Consider the following 18,257-nt stretch of genomic DNA (forward strand, 5'->3'; position numbering starts at 1 on the left):
ATTTGATAACGTTTTAGATAAATTTTAAGTCACAAATTCATAGCCTCTACCCTCCCCTCCCAAGATACTAATTTGTCTAATGATTCACATTCTGGCGCCAAAACCAAACGGGTAAGATGGCGGACATGGAAGTCGAACCAATGGAGGCACAAAACAGCCAAGAAAAAAGCATGGAAGAAGAACCTAGGGCTGGAAAAACTAGCAGAGATTCTAGGCTAATGATAGCGAAAATTGTTAACGAGAATTTCAAGTCGTACGCTGGAAAACAAGAACTTGGACCGTTTCATAAGGTAAAGTTGACTAATTGTCCAACGTTCAAAACAACCCCAAATTGTTTTTAAAATTCAACCTATCTTACTTATCCTTCGACAGAGTTTTTCCTCGATTGTTGGACCGAATGGTAGTGGAAAGTCCAATGTCATAGATGCCATGCTATTTGTGTTTGGTTATCGGTCTAAAATGATTCGAACGAAGAAAGTTTCTCAACTTATCCACAACTCGTCCGCTCATCCAAATGTTGCTTCTTGTACAGTATCAGTACACTTCCAAAAGATCATTGACTTGGTAAGTGTAAAATTCTAAAAGAATGTATGCTCAGGGATGTTTTCATTAAAGTTTTTTAAGGCCCAAGGAATGTGTTTTTCCCAGTAATAAATTTATTAGTAAACGCCATGGTGAAATTCAATGTGTGTTTGCGGAGTTGGAATGGGGGGGGATGGGAAGGGTAGAGGAACAGACAAATAAGACATTTCACAAAGGATGAAGGTAGTGTAAACTTTGGGAATTTACCATCGAATGCTGGTTCCTTATTCAAAATTAGAGAAAAAATATAGATAAGCAATTTTTGGAGCAGAAAATTACTGTTGCTCACAAAATGGTAGGTGCTCTCTGATATGATGTTACAAATTTAATTTCCTAAACCCATTTTTTCCTGCATTTTTCTTTTTTGTCTATGCAGCCAGGAGATGATTTTGAGGTAGTACCAGATAGTGCATTTGTCGTAGCACGAACTGCTCGTAAGGATAACTCCTCAGATTACTATGTGAATGGTCGCAAGACACCCTTTAAAGAAGTAGCTGCACTGTTAAGAGAAAGTGGCGTTGACCTTGACCACAATAGGTTCCTTATTCTCCAGGTATGTGCAATTCCACTGTATTGAGTAGATAATAGAAACGTTTCATTTAATTTTAACTCAAGTCTAGGAAAGCAAGTTATATTAGGGAATGGATGAGAGTATATTTTCTCATTCCAGACCATGTGTCTTCCTTAAGACTTTTTTTGGCATTTTCTGGTAACATTTTGAGAAGACACTTTATGTTGGCAAGAATAATATGTGGTCTGAAATGAGAAAATTTTATAGCCAAGCAGAAAAGGACCGTCTGTTGTACTCTAGTTAGCACAAACAACATAATTAAGATAAACAATAACCATTTACTGAAGTTAGATAAGAATGCTCCTCAATCTATATCAGAATTTAAAGATTATACGTTTTGAATGAATATACTGCATCTTATATATGAATACATTATAGGGTGAAGTAGAGCAGATCTCTATGATGAAACCAAAGGCCCTAACCGAGCATGAAGATGGTATGCTTGAATATCTAGAGGACATTGTCGGTTCTAGCATATATAAAGAGCCAATAGAACAGCTTGCTAAAGAAGTGGAGGTCTTGAATGAGTGCAGAGGGGAGAAGGTAAACTTTGAACCAATAATTAATCATTATTTAATGTAATTAATATAATACAATTAATATGGGGAAAAACTGTGCTTTTAACCCTACTGATTCTCCCCAAGCTACCCTACTGTACCTTCCAAGAATGTTCATAGTATCATTATTCTGGTAATCATGTACTTTATGACCAGGCAACAGGCGTCAGTCAACTATCACCCAACTGTTGGTCGACAGTAGGCCAACTGTTGGCCTTGTGTTGACAAACGCTGGTCAACTATCAGTTGTGTTGACCATTTATTGGCCAACTATAGACCAAAAGTTGGGTGATAGTCAACCAATATGTGTCGGCTGCTAATGAAATACACGATTACCCATCATTCTGATATCTATTATTCTTTTCTCTCCTTATTTAGTTGAATAGAGTCAAGGCAGTGGAAAAAGAAAAGGATGAGCTTGAAGGGTCAAAAGATGAAGCAGTAGAATACATCAATATGGAGAACAGTATTACAACGAAAAGAAACACTCTGTTCCAAAAATACATGTAGGTTGTCATAGTAACCTAGGAGTTTAATACTCTTTTAAATTATTAGTAGATTCTACTTTCTGTTGAGCCTTTGTTAAAGTAACAAGAACCCTAAAGGAAGAGAAGACATTGACTATTGCAGAAAACCAGGGCATGCTGTTGCAAAATGTCTTATCGTTCACATCACTAATTACTTCAATGATATAATAGATGGATTGATGGAAATTTTTTTTGCAGTCATGAATGCTTACAGAATGAAGAAAAAGCAGCGCAAAAGAAAGATGAAGTGAAATCTGGATTTGATGAGCTTCACAAACAGATAGTTGATTGCACAGGTAATGCACTGGTTATTAAATTCTGGCACTCTGTGGATTGACTTTATTAAAGAGAGCAATCCTCTTGTTCATATTCTGTGTTTTTATGCCTGTCATCAGCAAACACATGTCGGTCAACTATCACCCAACTGTTGGTCGACAGTAGGCTGACTGTTGGCCGTGTGTTGACCAAACATGGTGGTTTGAGGTGCAAATACCCCGCCCCCTTCTCTCTCTTTCCCTCTTTAAAACATACTGTAACCATCAAAAGGAAGGGATGATTGGAAGAGAATGGCAAATAGGAACCCCCCACCCCCCTTACCTAAGTCATGAGGGGCCTGGTTTTTAACAGAATTTCAAAAGATTAATTTAAAAAAAATACTCTAACGTTTTTATTTCAGACCGCAAGAAGTCAAAAGGAAAGGAGCACAAGAAACTAGCAAAGTAAGAAAATAAATTTATATGCCACGTTATATTAATTGTACCAAACTGATATGTAAAAATTTAATTTGTGTTTTTGCTTAGGCAATACGAAGAGCTTTCTGTTGTAGCAGAAGAGACGAAAAAGAACTTTGCTGCGTATGAAAGGGATGATCTAAAGCTACGAGAGGTGAGAATTTAATAGACCTTTGTTGATTGCATCAAGTGGCCACCAGGCGATGGTTCCAAGTCTAAGTTGGACTTGACGAGTGCTCATACATTTAAGCAAATTCAGGAAAGTTCTCTTAATAATAATAATAATAACAATAGTAATAATAATAATTTTATTCTTAAACACGCATTACATGACATCTCAATGCTCTTACAATATATGTGTAAAATATTGAACTATCACATGCTGAGAACCTGACATCACCCACACTCGCAAGTTACAAGCGACGGAATGAGCAGGAATAATGTCAACATGAAGAAAGGAAAGCTAATAATAAGAATAAATGTCAATATCATTAAAATAATAATAATAATAAAAAGAAAAATGAAAAACCTGAAAAATAATAAAAATATTGAAGAGCAGTTCCATGTAAGGAGCCAGAGACCACAATTAACACACATAAAGATTCAAAACATTGCATAATTCTTTTTGTCTTTGTTCAGGATTATAAACATGCCAAGCAAAATGTCAAGAAACTACAGAAAAGCTTTGAAAAGGAAAAAGAAAAGGTTAGGTTTTGTACTGCAATTTAGAACTTGCAATGTGCAACATTATGGGATTCTGATACGTTTTAGAACTATTCTTCTCTTAGCTGGCAAACTTGACAAAGGAACCAGGACAGAACCAAAAGCAAGTGGAGCAACTAGAATCCAAGAAAGAACAGCTGGAGGTGAGAGAGACAAGATAGCAGTGTCTGGACTTTCCATCCTTGTCAGTTGCATTGTCAATTGCATTTCTTGTATAGCTTACAACTTACGTGTAGAAGTATCAAACATGGGTTTATGTTGCTTTATTCACAGGCGCAGAAGGTGAAAGAAGAGGAGAAACTTGCAGAAGTTATGGCAGGTGAGTTATGTCAGGTTCTATTAAATACTTACTTAATACAAGGTTGCACCTAGACAGTGTGCAGTTCATGAGAAGCAGGATGATAATGACGTAAACCATGATGATTTTGATGTTGCTGAGCACTGATGATGATGATGACAAGATGATGATGATGACAAGATGATGATGATGATAATGACAAGATGATGATGATGACTGATAATGTTTTTTCAACGCATGTGTAAAGATGATGCTCTATTAACTTTACACATGGCAGTTCTTATTATACTGATTAATATCATCAACTACAGGTCTTAAGAATGAAACAGAAGGCCTGCAGAGTGAAAAAGAGGTAATTTTCTTTTTATGGTTTCAATCTAATGTTGGCATTGGCAAGGGTGGTAAAATATTTACCTATTACTACTGTGTTTCTAGCTGGCTGGCTTGCTTCCTGTGGATACCACATAAGCCAAGTTTGTTTGATGTGATTTCCCTAAGTATCGACCTTAGTAGTAGTATTGATGTACAACATTTATGTTTTTTAAAGGCAAAGGAAACACAGCTGATGGAGAAAAATAAAATAGTGAATGAAGCCAAGTCCAAGGTGTGTATAATAGTATGTTGTAACAAATACTATAGTTGAGTGAGAATTTGATGGAAGTGTCAATTTCTATGCATCAATCATACACCATTTGAAAATCTTGAATGGATTGTTTACAACTTGCTAAAGCCTAAAGCCTCTTCCCCAGGTGTCTGTCTCTCAAGCACTTCATTATGCTCTTTTTGCTTAATTGACATCATCACACAGTGTCAAAAACATCAGGAATGCATTCTTTTTTAATGCATCTTTTGTTTGATTCACTCAGATGGATGTGGCAAAGAGTGAGTTGGATATTTATAAAAGCCAGCATGATAGTGCCAAGTCACAGCTCAGAGAAGTACATGGCAATCTAGAAACTACCCTCCAGAAGGCACAACAAAGAAAGAGGTAGAAAATATTCCATATCAGATTATGTATCATTCCATGGAGTATTATTTCTTTGTTCACTAGTGCTTGAATAGATTTAAAATTGAATAAATAAATAAACAGTCCTTGTTTTACATAGGGGTAGCACTTAATAGCCAGTGGCTAACAAGCCTGTTGCCCCTTGTTCCATGATCTTGTAGAGGGAGGAAAACTGGAGATCTAGAAGAAAAATTAATGCTCAAAGATGTGTTCTTCCAGCCTGCAGGAAAACAAAAGCATCATAATAAACATGTTCCCAATAAGATAGCATGTACATTGTATCATCATCTGCATTGTATTGCAATTATTATGATTTTTTTCTTTGTCTAGTGAGATGAAGTCAATAGAAAAGGAGCTGCCAGCCTTGAAGTCATCACTCAAAGAAGCCAGTACTGAACTGGAAAAAGCCACAAAGGGTGAAGAAGAGGCATCTGCAGAGGTGAGTTGCTATGGTAACCTGATAATGATAAGCATGATGATGATTACATCATCAACTGACTAATGCTGATTTTGCATTTTAAAGTGATGACCAGTGTGATGGTGATAGTGGTGTTTGATGATTATGATGATGAAAATAGTATAGTATTTTTGATAATGATGTTGGTTAAAGTAGAGATGATGATGACAGTATTAGTGATGTAGCTGATGATATTGAGGATGAGATGATGGTGGTGGTAGTAATGACGATAGTGATAATAATGGTGGTGCTAATAATGATGATATTGATGATGTTGCTGATGATGTTGATGGTTGTGGTGGTGTTGATAAATAGCTAGATATGTAGATGTGACTATAATTGGTTTTCTACAGCTACGAAATGTCAGAGCCAAAGTAGAAGAAGCTAGAAGCTCACTTCAAGCATCACGCAGCAGGTACTTCCCTTCATTCACCCATCTTGTAGTCATTTCTGCTTGTACTGTGCACTGTGCCATGTGCATTGAAGCTGTAGCAACATGAATGACACTCTTGGTTTCAACAGGGGAAATGTTCTAGAAGCCTTAATGAAGCAGAAAGAATCTGGAAAAATCAAGGGCATTTATGGCAGATTGGTAAGTTTATTATTTCTTAAGTTCAGGGACAGGGAAGGTGGTATTATTTGTATCTAATATCCACTGAAAATTCTCCCCTATTCTATGTTAGTCTACTTGAGTTTCAAAACAAAGGCCCCTACTCCCATTGCTTTCAGGGGTGCTCCTAGAACCGGCCTAATTTTAAAGTCTTCATGTATATCTATCTTTATTGTTAGAAGATGCATCCATGGTTGTTAGGGAGCAGTCATTATTTAAGTCAAAGGGGGGAAGGGGTGGGGGTAAAATGTTTTTGATGCAAAAAAGTCTCCAGACTCCAACCTAATAGCATTCCTCCCAATCCTCCTTTTGACCTTTCAAGGCTCCCCCTGTCTCACTAAAAAATATTTGAGGGCCCCCCATTTTTTCCTCCACCCCCTCCCCCCTTCCAACTTAAATAATGGCTGGTCCCTTATCTTGTGTAATCATTGTAGGGAGATCTTGGTGCAATAGATGACAAGTATGATGTAGCAATCAGCACGGCATGTGGTGCACTGGATCATATTGTATGTGATACCATGGAAACAGCACAGGCCTGTGTGCAGTACTTGAAAAAAAACAATATTGGTGCTGCTACCTTTATTGGGCTGGACAAGGTAAGTATCAGAATGCATTTAGGGCTAATTTTTAATCACAGAAACATCTGTAAGAGAAAAATAAAAACAAGGGTCAAAAAGAGTGATGGATGGAAGAATCGTTATACAGATCAAAGGAGGGAAGATTCAGAAAAAAAGGGAGAGAGAAAGCAAAAGATGGAAATGGGAAAGAGAAAGGATGAGTGGATGGAAGAGAATAGAAGAAAGTAAGAGGAATAAAGAAAAAAGTATTCAAAGGAGAACAAAATCTACTTATCTTAACCTAACTAATTTTTTTTTTAATTAGGTTGAAGTGTGGAGAAAAGATGCAACATCTAAAATATCAACGTAGGTTTGAAGTTTTCTATCCAGACTTACTTAGTCTTTTTATCCCTTTATTTGAAGGAATGCTGTTAAAATCCCTGAAATGTCTAAAATACACTTTTTACTTTTTTTTCTATCCTTTTAGTCCAGAGAGTGTGCCTCGCCTATTTGACTTGGTACGTGTCAAAGACCAAAAGGTGTCAACAGCCTTCTTCTTTGCCCTGAAGAACACTCTAGTGGCAAGTGATCTAGAAAAGGCAACCCGCATTGCTTTCCAGGTACTATACTTCAACGTAACTTAGTGAAATTATTCTGATAAGGACCTCTTTAGCTTGAGATCCTTCTTCATTCCACGTGTCATTCCCTAGAGTATCATTTCTTTGTGTAATAGTTGTGCATGAGAAGACAAAGGAATATGGATACAACTCAAACAAAGAATCTTATTCTTGATTGATAACAAGGGTTCTAAATTGGGAAAACTTTACACCCAGTCTGTTTTTAAAAATGTCCTTTTTTCACAAGCGTAGCACTTAATAGCCAGTGGCTAACAAACCTGTAGCCCTCATTCCATGATCGAATTGGAATTTAGCAGTTGATTTTTGCGGAGGGAGGAAAACCGAAGAACCCAGAAAACCCTCGAAACACAGGAGAGAACCAACAAACAACTCTACTCATATACAACATTGAACCTGGCGGGACTCAAACTCAGGTCGCATTAATGAGAGGCGAGCACTCACACCGCTACACCACCCGTGCTTCTTTTTATGGCATATAGAACACCGAACTAAGTCCTTTTATTTCTCTTGTTTGTTTAGGGTAACAAGAGATGGAGAGTCGTTACTTTGCAAGGTCAACTTATTGATCAGTCAGGTATGAAACACAAATGGACCAACACTAAAATGAGAGGTTTAAGAATAAGTTGCATAGTGCAGGTTTCGTAAGAGTAGGAAATGTGCAGTAAGTTTTTGGCTGTCAATGCAACACTCATGGGTGTTAATTCATGGTACAAGATGGCAAATTTACTTTTCAGTCCATCAGAATGTTGATGCTTGCACCATATACTCAAGGCACAATACAACACAACTGTTGTCTTACAGTTCTTACTAATACAAAATTGTTATTTATTTTCCATGTCTGGTTAACTACACATTGCAGGTACAATGAGTGGAGGTGGAACAAGGGTTGCTAAAGGAAGAATGTGCTCTTCTTTTGTCTCTGACGTGAGCCCACAACAACTTGCAGAAATGGAAAAGAAGTTGGAAGTGAATGAAAAGGCAACTGAGGTAAATACTGAAAAGAAGGTGGAACGGGAGAAGAGTGACAAGAAGTGTGTTGCCCAGTTGTGTGAGTAAATACAGTTGGATTATGCACTAGTCAATTAAAGCCCCTGACTCCAGAACTGGGCAAGGAATTAATGCCTTGAGACCAGGGATTTAACATGCATTTATAGCAATACTGTATGGGCATATGTGGATTTTAATGCATAGTTGAACATTTTAACAATCTTAACAGCAACAACTTGAATAATTTTAAAAGCAAATCTTTCCCTGTGGAAACCAGGAGGAAAGTGCAAAAATTAACACTACATGAATGTTAAATTATCTGCCCTGTCCCAGGGGTCTCACGGGAAAGGGAGGGGGGGGAGTGGTCTTCAATTGACTAATGCATTAGCCAGTCTGAAATGTGCTAAAATAGATTGCAATTGGTATGATAATGCTCCAAGGTCACATTTTCACCTCCTTTATCTAATAGGAGTATCGTGAGTCCAAGAAGAAGTTGGAGGAAAAAGTTGACGAACTCAAGAAGAAAGTCTTATCAATGGAACACCAGCTGGAGAAGAACAAGATGGAAGTTCAGGCTCTAAACCAGCAGGAAAAGACACTGAATGAACAGATAGTGAACCTGAAGAAAGAAGTAGCTAGAACCACACCAGATGAGGATAAGCTGAAAGAGCTAGAGTCGACTGTAGAGAAATTCCAGAAGGGTAAGAAATAGGGAATGTTTTCATTTGTTTTGTTTTAATATCAGAAATACTGTATTTACTTGCTTATGTGCCACTCCTGATTAAATGCCATCCTCAAATACGTGACCGCACCTAAGACCAAAATTATTAATAACCCATTGCAAGCTCACCATTCGTCCCACTTCGATGCAAAGGCAGGACTACCTTTCAAAATGACTCAGGGAACTGCTATCGTGATGCCAACTATGAGAGTTGTTGGAGGAACTTTTTATTAAAAAGAACACTAAAGCTCTTTATTATTACACAGAGTGGAACAAAGCAAATACAGCAGCCTCAAAGATTGAGAGTGAAGTACAGAGGTAAGTTATCCTAGGGGCTGACATTCCAATCATGGGTGGGGTAGTGTAGTAGTGTACTCACCTCTCACCCCTGGGGTCTCAGGTTTGATTCCCTGATTCAGCATCACATGTGAGTAGAGTTTGTTAGCTATCTCCAGTCCTCAGTTCCTACCTCTGCAAAACTTAACCAAGTAAATTCCATTTTCATCTGCCAGTAAGCCGTGCTCTTACTTTGATCAGTCCAGACATGGTTTCAGGGTATTGACAAAATATGAAGGTTCCCCCCCCCCCCCCCCTCCCCCACACACTGTTCATGTAACTAGATGTTGAGGTACAGGGAAGAGAGGCATTGAAGGTGATAGTTAGCTACTAGTTCTAGTACCAGTATATTTAGTGGGTCTGTAACGCCCACTTTCTGTTAGTAGAGTGGGCTATATGTGTTACTGATACTGATAGACGGTTTTGATATTCGTAGCTTGCACAAGAAGATCATGGACATTGGAGGTGCCAAACTAAAAGGCCAACAGGTATCAAACATTGTCTTATTCTTGTTATTTCTCCTTATATTCTCACTATTTCATACCTGACCAGTCACTTTTTTTGTGTCCTCGCAGACTCGTCTTGACACAGCCGTCAAAGCTATTGATGAAATTCAAGGCCAGATCACCAAAGCGAGTGTAGCTATCAAGACATCACAGAGGTAAGGAGAATATTGCGCCTTTTGCTGCGACCACACCCATACCAGCAATTCACCAGCAATACATACTAGCAACTCACTCGTAGACTGAAGAAATTTTTTGAAACACTTACACGCTAAATTAAAAATGTTAAACTCGCTTTTTTTTGTTGGTAGTTGAGAACTGAAGGGATTAATGCATGTGGCTAAGTTTATAAGTGCGCTGCCAGTAAAGCAATAGATCCATAGTTCGATCCTTTTTTCCAAACCATGTACCTTTGACGTTAAAGTAAAATCGACGATCGAGAAAGGTGGTGAAGCGCACGCCCATACAGCCTTGCTGAGAAACCAGACCGTACTAGATAAATGCCCTCGTAGGTTTATAACCTCTTGCCTCTTAGAAAACAGTAGTTTAAAAAGAAAACTACACCTTGTTTGATCATAGGAACATCAAGAAAGCAGAGGACAAAGTGTCGTCGCTAGAAAAAGAAATACAGGACAACGATGAAAACATCAAAAAACTAGAGGTATAATAAGCTTAGGACTCGCATGTCGTACGCGATATACAGGACTGACTCGAGACTTGTTGTAACATTAATCGTACGATTTATTGCAGGTTGAGTTCAAGACGCTGGAAGAAAAAGCCACCAAGGTTCTGGAAGACTACGAACAAGCACAGGTAATAGCTACAGCTACCCAGATCACGTGACGCTAGCCATTATTTACATGTTCTTGTTGCTATAGAAACGGATGACTGAGATGGAGGAGGTCTTGGAGAAGACCAAGAAAGAGTTTGCAGAAGTCGAAGCGGAGGAAAATGAACTGCGCAGCAAAGAGGTCGACTTGAAACACGAAGTCGAGAAGTTTGAAGCGATCTTCAAGGAGAACCAACAAAAAGTCAAACATTGGCAAAAAGAGGTATGCGTTGTTCACACTAGGGACCTTAAGCATCGAGTATGCGGACGCCAAAAAATAAAATAAATCACTTTACTTAGTTTCTAGTCGTTCTAGTGATTTCGCACTAATTGCGAACACTTTTCACTCACACGCACTGCCACTTCATTCAATATTCTATGCACACAACGCTCAACTCACATGTTGATTTTTACGGAGGGAGGAAACAAAACGATGGCGTGAGACGTTTATGCGCACCGTCGTCCTTTGCGTCCCCGTTCTTGCTAGAAGGTTGGTACTTTTTCATATTCTAGCTCGAGGGAAAGCTACGGGGGAGGTACGCTGCTGAAGGCGTGTCCCACCCCTCCCCCCTGGAGGGTTGGTTCTGGGTTGGTTCTATTCTGTTTTTCGAGGGTTTTCTCCCGGTTGCCAGGTTTTCTTCTCTCTAAAATTAAATCCTTATTTCCAACTCGATCTTTTGTCCAATGTTTTAGACATGAACGTCTGGCTCGGGAGACTAACCAATCTCTTCATGATTGATCGACGTAAAATCCATTCCATTTTATTTAATATGTTATGGTTTGACTTTGCAGTTAAGCAAGTTAGAATTGCAGTCTGTTGGTCTGTCTGACAATCAACAAGACGAATCGCTACCAACCCTAACGAATGAAGAACTGACAAACATCGACAAGCAAGCTATCATGGTAACAAAAGATAACAATCACTCTACTCCTATTACACTTATCATCCATTTGATTATTATCGATTTTTGCGCACACCATCGCGCGATTGCGCGCACAAGTTAGACTTCGAGTTGCCAAATATTAACCAAAGGAAATAAAAGGACAGTTCGCAGTTTAGAACGTTCTGAATAGCGTCCTTTCTATTGTCGGCGTTATCCTGTGTTTTACGCCCCGGCTTCGTGTAAACGGCGGTTCATTTTGTACTAGAGATGAGATTCTTGAAGATAAATTAATGTGTAATTCTCATTGTTTTAAAGTACGAAATAACTGTCCTTGAGGAAAAGTTGAACCAATTGAAGCCAAATATGGCCGCCATTGCCGAGTACCGTAAAAAGGTAAGTATCTGGAAATGGTTTATTTAGTCTCACGATTTTGTTCTATTCTTTTCCATTCCTATTCATTTTATCAATCCCATCGATTCTTTTATTTATCCATCCATCCATTCTTTCATTCATCCGTACGTTCATTCTTTCATCCATCCATCCATCTGCTCATCCATTCTTTCATTCATCCATTCTTTCATTCATTTATCCATTCATCCATCCATTCTTTCATTTATCCATCCATTCTTTCATTCATCCATTCATTCTTTCATTCATTTATCCATTCATGCATGCATCCATTCATTCATCCATCCATTCTTTCATTCATCTATCCATTCATGCATCCATCCATTCATGCATCCATCCATTCTTTCATCCATCCATCCATCCATCTGCTCACCCATTCATCCATTTATCCATCTACTTATCCATTTTTTCATTTTTATTGAACCATTCAGGAAGAGGCATATCTAGCTCGTGTAGGTGAGCTGGACAAAGTGACTTCAGATCGTGATGGCAGGAGACGTGAACACGAGGCGTTAAGAAAGAAACGACTGGACGAATTTATGGCAGGATTTACGATTATAACAACTAAACTAAAAGAAATGTATCAGGTAAATATTGGCTATCGAACACTGCACGCATTATAGGGCTACTCTAGGGTATTCTGGGTGGGGCTACTCGATTACCGCACAATGTACAGGACTGGCAGCGTGTCATTGATAGGACTGGTCGCTCTTGATATCCGTACAACGTTTTTATACCAGCGCCTTGCTCTCTCAAGTTATGATGTGTATTGGGTATTATAGAGTGGGGATAGTGTGATAGACGGTGCAAACACCCGGTGCGACATAACGCATGACATCGTTAAGGGAAGAGATAACTAGCTAAAAACTAGTGTGAGCTGCGTCGGTGTTTCTAATGAAACAGTAATGATAAAAGGGTAAATTATACACCCTGAAAAGATGAAAAAACCTACTGACGTTTCGGACTCTAGTCCTTCGTCGGAGTATAAGAGAAAGAGGTGGTAAAAAGGAGTGTTTATATACTGAGAACAAGACAAAAGAAACCAATTGTTAAGGGAACCTACTTAAAGTGTACCCTGCACCCTTATCCGCCATGTCTAACCTTTGCTCCACGGATTAGGGTAGTCTATTTATTAACCTATATTAACCATTACCAGATGATCACTTTGGGTGGAGATGCCGAGTTGGAGCTCGTGGACAGCTTGGATCCTTTCTCGGAAGGCATTGTATTCAGGTATATACTATCGTTTTTAGTTATGCGTGCAGTCGCTGAATCGACGCTTTTTGGTCAGTGTTTCATGGTTAAACACAAAGCGCTCAATCGAGGCTCCAAGGTACGATCGCTGAATCGACGCTTTTTGGTACATTGATTCATGGGTTAAACACAAAGCGCTCAATCGAGGCTCCAAGGTACAATCGCTGAATCGACGCTTTTTGGTACATTGATTCAAGGGTTAAACACAAAGCGCTCAATCGAGGCTCCAAGGTACAAATTGAAATAACCTTTGAAACTAACTTCAACCCTCAGTCGAATGCTTTGTGCATGAGCAGTGAACCCACGCACGGTAAGGGGTCAATTCTGTACGACTGATTGCGTAATGCGGTGGTGATCTGTTCCACTATAAAATCCATCTAAAACAGTTCATTATTTATTCTAGCGTTCGACCGCCCAAGAAGAGTTGGAAAAACATATCAAATCTCTCAGGAGGCGAGAAAACACTAAGTTCGCTGGCACTGGTAGGTGACGCCTAAGTCAGGCAACCCAACCTTAAATAGACCTCATTACTTTGGGCGTAACGTTTCAGACCGTGTGTCATTCCCTAAGCTGCACATGAGAAATAGACCGTTTTCTCAAAGTTGCGTGTGCATCCAACTTGACGGGCGAAAAAATTGAAAAACGCAAATTCAGTAAAATTGAGGAGACAGTTTTGTATTTAAAGAGGAGAATAATCAATTTTACGAATTCTTATCGGAAAAAAATTCATAGAAATGTATGATAATTCTCATTATAAGCTCCTGTTCTGGTTTCGTGGCCCGTCAAGTTCCTTAAATTCAGATGAGAACGCGCAACCTTGAAAAAACGGGCCTATACAGATACAATTCAAACAAAAAATCGTATTCCTAAGAGAATGACTCATAGTCTGAAATGGGAAAACATTACTCCTGAGCTAAGAGGGTCTGTTATACCTTCCACTTGCAAGCCTGAGAGAATTACTTATTACTTATAGAATTACTCTATCTAACGATATTCTATTGACAAAGGTGTTTGCCCTTCATCACTACAAGCCAACGCCACTGTACGTCATGGATGAGATAGACGCCGCTCTTGACTTTAGGAACGTATCTATTGTCGCTAACTACATTAAGGTACATCCATTCATTCCTTTATCTCAAATTTCAAAAGGAAGCCCCTTCCCCTTGCTCTGCTTTGAGCCTTGCGCTTATGATAGGTGCTTGAGCCTTGGCTCGTGATAAACACTTGACATTGAAGTGACTGTAGTGCTGTTTGTTTTGCAGGAACGAACGAAGAACGCTCAATTCATCATCATCAGTCTTCGTAACAACATGTTCGAGCTAGCAGATCGTCTGATTGGTATATACAAGACACACGACTGCACCAAGAGTGTAACAGTCAACCCTAATCTCATCGCCACACAGGGATAGACTAATCAATATGAGAATGAGTGAATGGTGTAGGTTATTGGCAAGAAAATGTGCCAATCCAATGTATTATACAAGTATCTCTGAGCGCTAGTGTTTGATCCGTGTATTATATAATATCTTGTGTTGTGTAATTCCGGTTTTATTACAGTTTATCGATGTTTGGGTGAAGTAGCTGTCAATGTCATTTTGACAGAACTTGCCTTTCCATATCCACCCATTGTGGAAAGTTTACACGCCGACCTACCATATATGCGGGACATAACCTGTAACTGCGGGACTTACCGGGATTCACACGGGTTTTAAAACCCAGTACGGGAAACCCACTGGAATAAAAAATCTCACGGGACAGACCATGGATCTAAAGGATAGCTCTTTTTCTTCTCTTTGTTATTTTCACACATAAACTAATGTAAATAGTCCAGTATTTTTGAAGCCCGTCTTGATTGACAAACTAACTATATCTATTCTCATCAACCGATAAACCACAACTGAATTACTATCAATAAATTATTTTATTCTTTGTTCATATATTTTACATCTTTACCTTCAGTCAGAATGTCACCACTAATTTTTTTTGACACAAAAATTCGAACTTTTTTCGTTTTATTTTTTTCCTACTTTCTTTTCATAAATAATTCCATTCCTACTTTCAAAACCAAAGTATGAAATACATTTTATAATTTCACTTAGGAAAATACCCTCTTTTAAGAGGGTAAAAAATAACTTTGAGTTGTACGCAGATGTGCTGTGTAAACATTTTATAATTTCACTTAGGAAAATACCCTCTTTAAAGAGGGTAGAAAAAACAACTTTGAAGTTGTACACAGATGTGCTGTGTTTTGTCCGACCAGCAGACAAATCTTCGGAACCAAACTATGTACAGTCTCTAAAATCGATCAAAAATAATTCACACGCATAAAAAACTAGACTTGCTCCAAGTCTCGCTCGTTATTTTTTCCGTTGGCGAGTCGTCGAATTCAAACTTCGGCTTCCGACAGATTTCCGAAGGGAATCGCCGCAAAAAACGAAAGTTGACTAACGAAATAAGTCTGTTGAAGTTACAGGTAACTGAGTATTTCTTATATCCTAGAATGTATTCTCCTAATGTGATAGTTCTTTATTCAGTTCTGATAAAGAATCTTGAACCTGGAAGATAAAAATGTTAAGTTACAAATTATAGAATTTACTCTTAATTGAAGGCTCATTAGAATGAAGTAGTTCATATGCATTATGTTGGTTTCTAAGTCAGCACTGCATTGGTTTACCGATTGACACTAAAATGGTTTTACCACAGACATTCAATTGGCTTCCATTTCAGCATTAAATTCTTTACGACATTGATTAATAGTCTGTGTGCAAAGTGACTGATGGATTCTCCATTAGTGGACTCTGAGGGAGGGGCAGGGGCCCACAATTTATATTTTCGCGTTAATTCAGTATTTGGAACCCTGGATTCGCCTTTGACACTAAAATTGTATGCAAACTTTTGGCTCGTGGTTTTCTTTTGGGGTAATTCACCTCTTATTTGCCTAAGATTTACGAATTCGGTACTAAAACATACCTGGTTCATTAGCTTAATTGATGTCGATAAGATTTCCCTCCATCTGGAGAAATAAACCAGTCATTTTAGTCACGATAAAATGGAGAGATTAGCACTATTACCTTAAGGATAACTGTACGGTAATGAATGAATCAATACCAACCTTTCCATTTCTTTTTCATGCATTTCTTTTTGCTGCTGTAACATCTGTGCCCATTCTTTAGCATCTGTCGGTAGGTTTCTGAAAACAAAGTCAAATCATATTAAGTACAATCTAAAGGAACTCGGACTGTGCGTTAATAGATGCGCAAGACTTAAAGGGTGGAGCGACTACCAGAACAGTTTTTGCCGCTTGTCTTTGTCTGAGTCCTAAAGCCTTGTGATTAGGTATGCTAGTATATATTGGCATAAGTATTGTAAAGAAGGTGTGTGTATTCTTACTCTAAGTCACGTGGCCAGTCCATTCTCATCTGTGTGCCTCGTTCTAGAGCCAGTAATCTGCCGGTCAGGAACATGTTGAGGGCAAGTAAACATGCTAAACTGTGAAGCAGACGAATAAAAAGTGTTAATACCTTAACCTGTATAATAAAGAGGTGGATGCAAAAGAAAGATGGACCCCTCCCCAAACCCATACAAGAATAGTGTTGCTTCAAGGGTTGTTGGGCTCTACAGTTAGGAAAAACGTCAAGCTGTGAGTGCCCAAACATAGTAGTTCATGTTTTGAACGAATATATTTAAATATGAAAACTGTTTTGTTAGCTTAAGTTGACCAGCCCATCACATGGTGTTAGTAGCGCCTCGTTGGAGGACTCCGACCCCCTCCCCCAAAAAATATAAATTTACTGGAACCGAATGCTTTCATAGCGGTGTGGTGCATGCAACTGATACTTACAGGATAGCAATTGCCAAAGCGAACTTGCTTTCTGTCTTCATAGAAGGGAAACTAGACCTGAAAGAAAGTTAATTGCAGTTAGTTAAAGATACTTTCACAATACAAATACTGACATCAATAAATTTCTATAGGCGAAGTTTTGTCTCGAAATATTTCCTCGTATCGAATTTTGACACATGAATTCCAAACGTCTAAAACAGAGGTTTCGGAATTATCATAAGCTTACAACAAGAAGCATGTATGTATTTTTGGTAATCAAACAATGAGTTGAAAGTTAAACTGATATTACAGTGGACGATGCTTTATCCGTCGCTCGCGCAACAAAATTGCGCAAAAATATGTCTGTCAACTTGTCATGCGGGAACGATTAGCAGATTTGGTAACATTGTCGATCAATTTCATCTAAGTTCAAGTCGATGCACAGTAAGTCGCGCAATAAAATTATTGTCGCGTATTATACTAGTATTCAGGCCAAAGCAACGTACCTGACCGATAGCAGCCCTGATACTGTCCTCTTCCACAGTGGCAGATTTTGGCTTGCTTTATCTGAATCAAGTCATATAACATGAATATCAGTGGGAAGTAAATGGGACACCATACAGTAGTTAGTTTAACTTTGTTTTTAAGGACAGTATAAGAAACTTCTGAGAGGGGAGGGGTTGGGGAACATGAACCCCCTACTCACCCTTTCCAAGGTGCATCAATAAGATAGAAGCGAGAAGACAGAATTTGATATTCCCCTTCACTGAAGACTTACCGGACAAAGATGTCGAGCTAGGTGAAGGCAGAATATCTTCCCGACTCTTGAGGCTACGGTTCCGTTTATGACGTCTTCCTGGCGAAGTTCTTCGTCGTTTCGTCGTTTGATCGGTGTGGGTCTCTTTTCGTAAGCTTTCACCTGTAGCAAAAACAGGGGATAGAGATTTCTGAGTTTAAAATCCTACGCCTTCCATTAACTCCTTTCTCTAATAACAATTTAAAACACTTAGTAACCATGGGCAACTTTTTCCTGCCCTTTTTTGCGCGCGTGAATGTGCTTTTTTCTTCGCGCAAACTGATCCATCTTGTTCTGGATGTCCCATTTCTGACACTCCCGACAAATCTCTTGACACAGGTGCGTGGTAGTATGTGCCCATGTGCTGTAATATTTACCTACCTAGAAACGTGAAGTATTCTTTGAGACCATCAGATGCATTCTTCTCAATCATGTCTGAAGGGGAAAAAATGACTACAAGTT

The 18,257-nt window shown here is 38.7% G+C and overlaps 2 protein-coding genes across 4 annotated transcripts in view; one reads left to right on the plus strand and one right to left on the minus strand.

The window, feature by feature from the left end:
* Nucleotides 1–15,114, plus strand: LOC116301990 (structural maintenance of chromosomes protein 4). The gene is made up of 36 exons (XM_031711167.2): nt 1–290; nt 373–564; nt 959–1,135; nt 1,532–1,696; nt 2,089–2,216; nt 2,436–2,533; nt 2,914–2,956; nt 3,038–3,122; nt 3,608–3,673; nt 3,757–3,834; nt 3,965–4,010; nt 4,301–4,341; nt 4,537–4,593; nt 4,856–4,977; nt 5,326–5,434; nt 5,806–5,867; nt 5,975–6,044; nt 6,497–6,658; nt 6,945–6,985; nt 7,107–7,239; nt 7,777–7,831; nt 8,117–8,244; nt 8,714–8,945; nt 9,232–9,283; nt 9,738–9,789; nt 9,877–9,962; nt 10,384–10,465; nt 10,555–10,617; nt 10,683–10,856; nt 11,426–11,536; nt 11,833–11,910; nt 12,357–12,512; nt 13,082–13,158; nt 13,583–13,661; nt 14,187–14,291; nt 14,442–15,114. Exons 1-36 carry the CDS (start codon nt 117–119, stop codon nt 14,586–14,588), a joined length of 3,726 nt encoding a protein of 1,241 aa, XP_031567027.1. The 5' UTR covers nt 1–116; the 3' UTR covers nt 14,589–15,114.
* Nucleotides 15,082–18,257, minus strand: part of LOC116301991 (protein Aster-B) — a 14,649-nt gene continuing 11,473 nt past the window's right edge. For all 3 annotated transcript variants that reach the window (XM_031711169.2, XM_031711170.2, XM_031711168.2), the window contains exons 17-24: nt 18,177–18,230; nt 17,778–17,918; nt 17,506–17,566; nt 17,021–17,077; nt 16,570–16,668; nt 16,292–16,369; nt 16,150–16,192; nt 15,082–15,734 (exon numbers count right to left, since the gene is read on the minus strand). In XM_031711169.2, the coding sequence (XP_031567029.1) occupies nt 15,690–15,734; nt 16,150–16,192; nt 16,292–16,369; nt 16,570–16,668; nt 17,021–17,077; nt 17,506–17,566; nt 17,778–17,918; nt 18,177–18,230 (578 nt within the window). In that variant the 3' untranslated portion in view covers nt 15,082–15,689. The remainder of the gene's footprint in view (nt 15,735–16,149; nt 16,193–16,291; nt 16,370–16,569; nt 16,669–17,020; nt 17,078–17,505; nt 17,567–17,777; nt 17,919–18,176; nt 18,231–18,257) is intronic.

This window comes from Actinia tenebrosa, unplaced genomic scaffold, assembly GCF_029948245.1.
Source record: "Actinia tenebrosa isolate PJP-AT-01 unplaced genomic scaffold, QUT_ActTen_1.0 PGA_scaffold0__85_contigs__length_37466705, whole genome shotgun sequence".
Classification (NCBI taxonomy): domain Eukaryota; kingdom Metazoa; phylum Cnidaria; class Anthozoa; order Actiniaria; family Actiniidae; genus Actinia; species Actinia tenebrosa.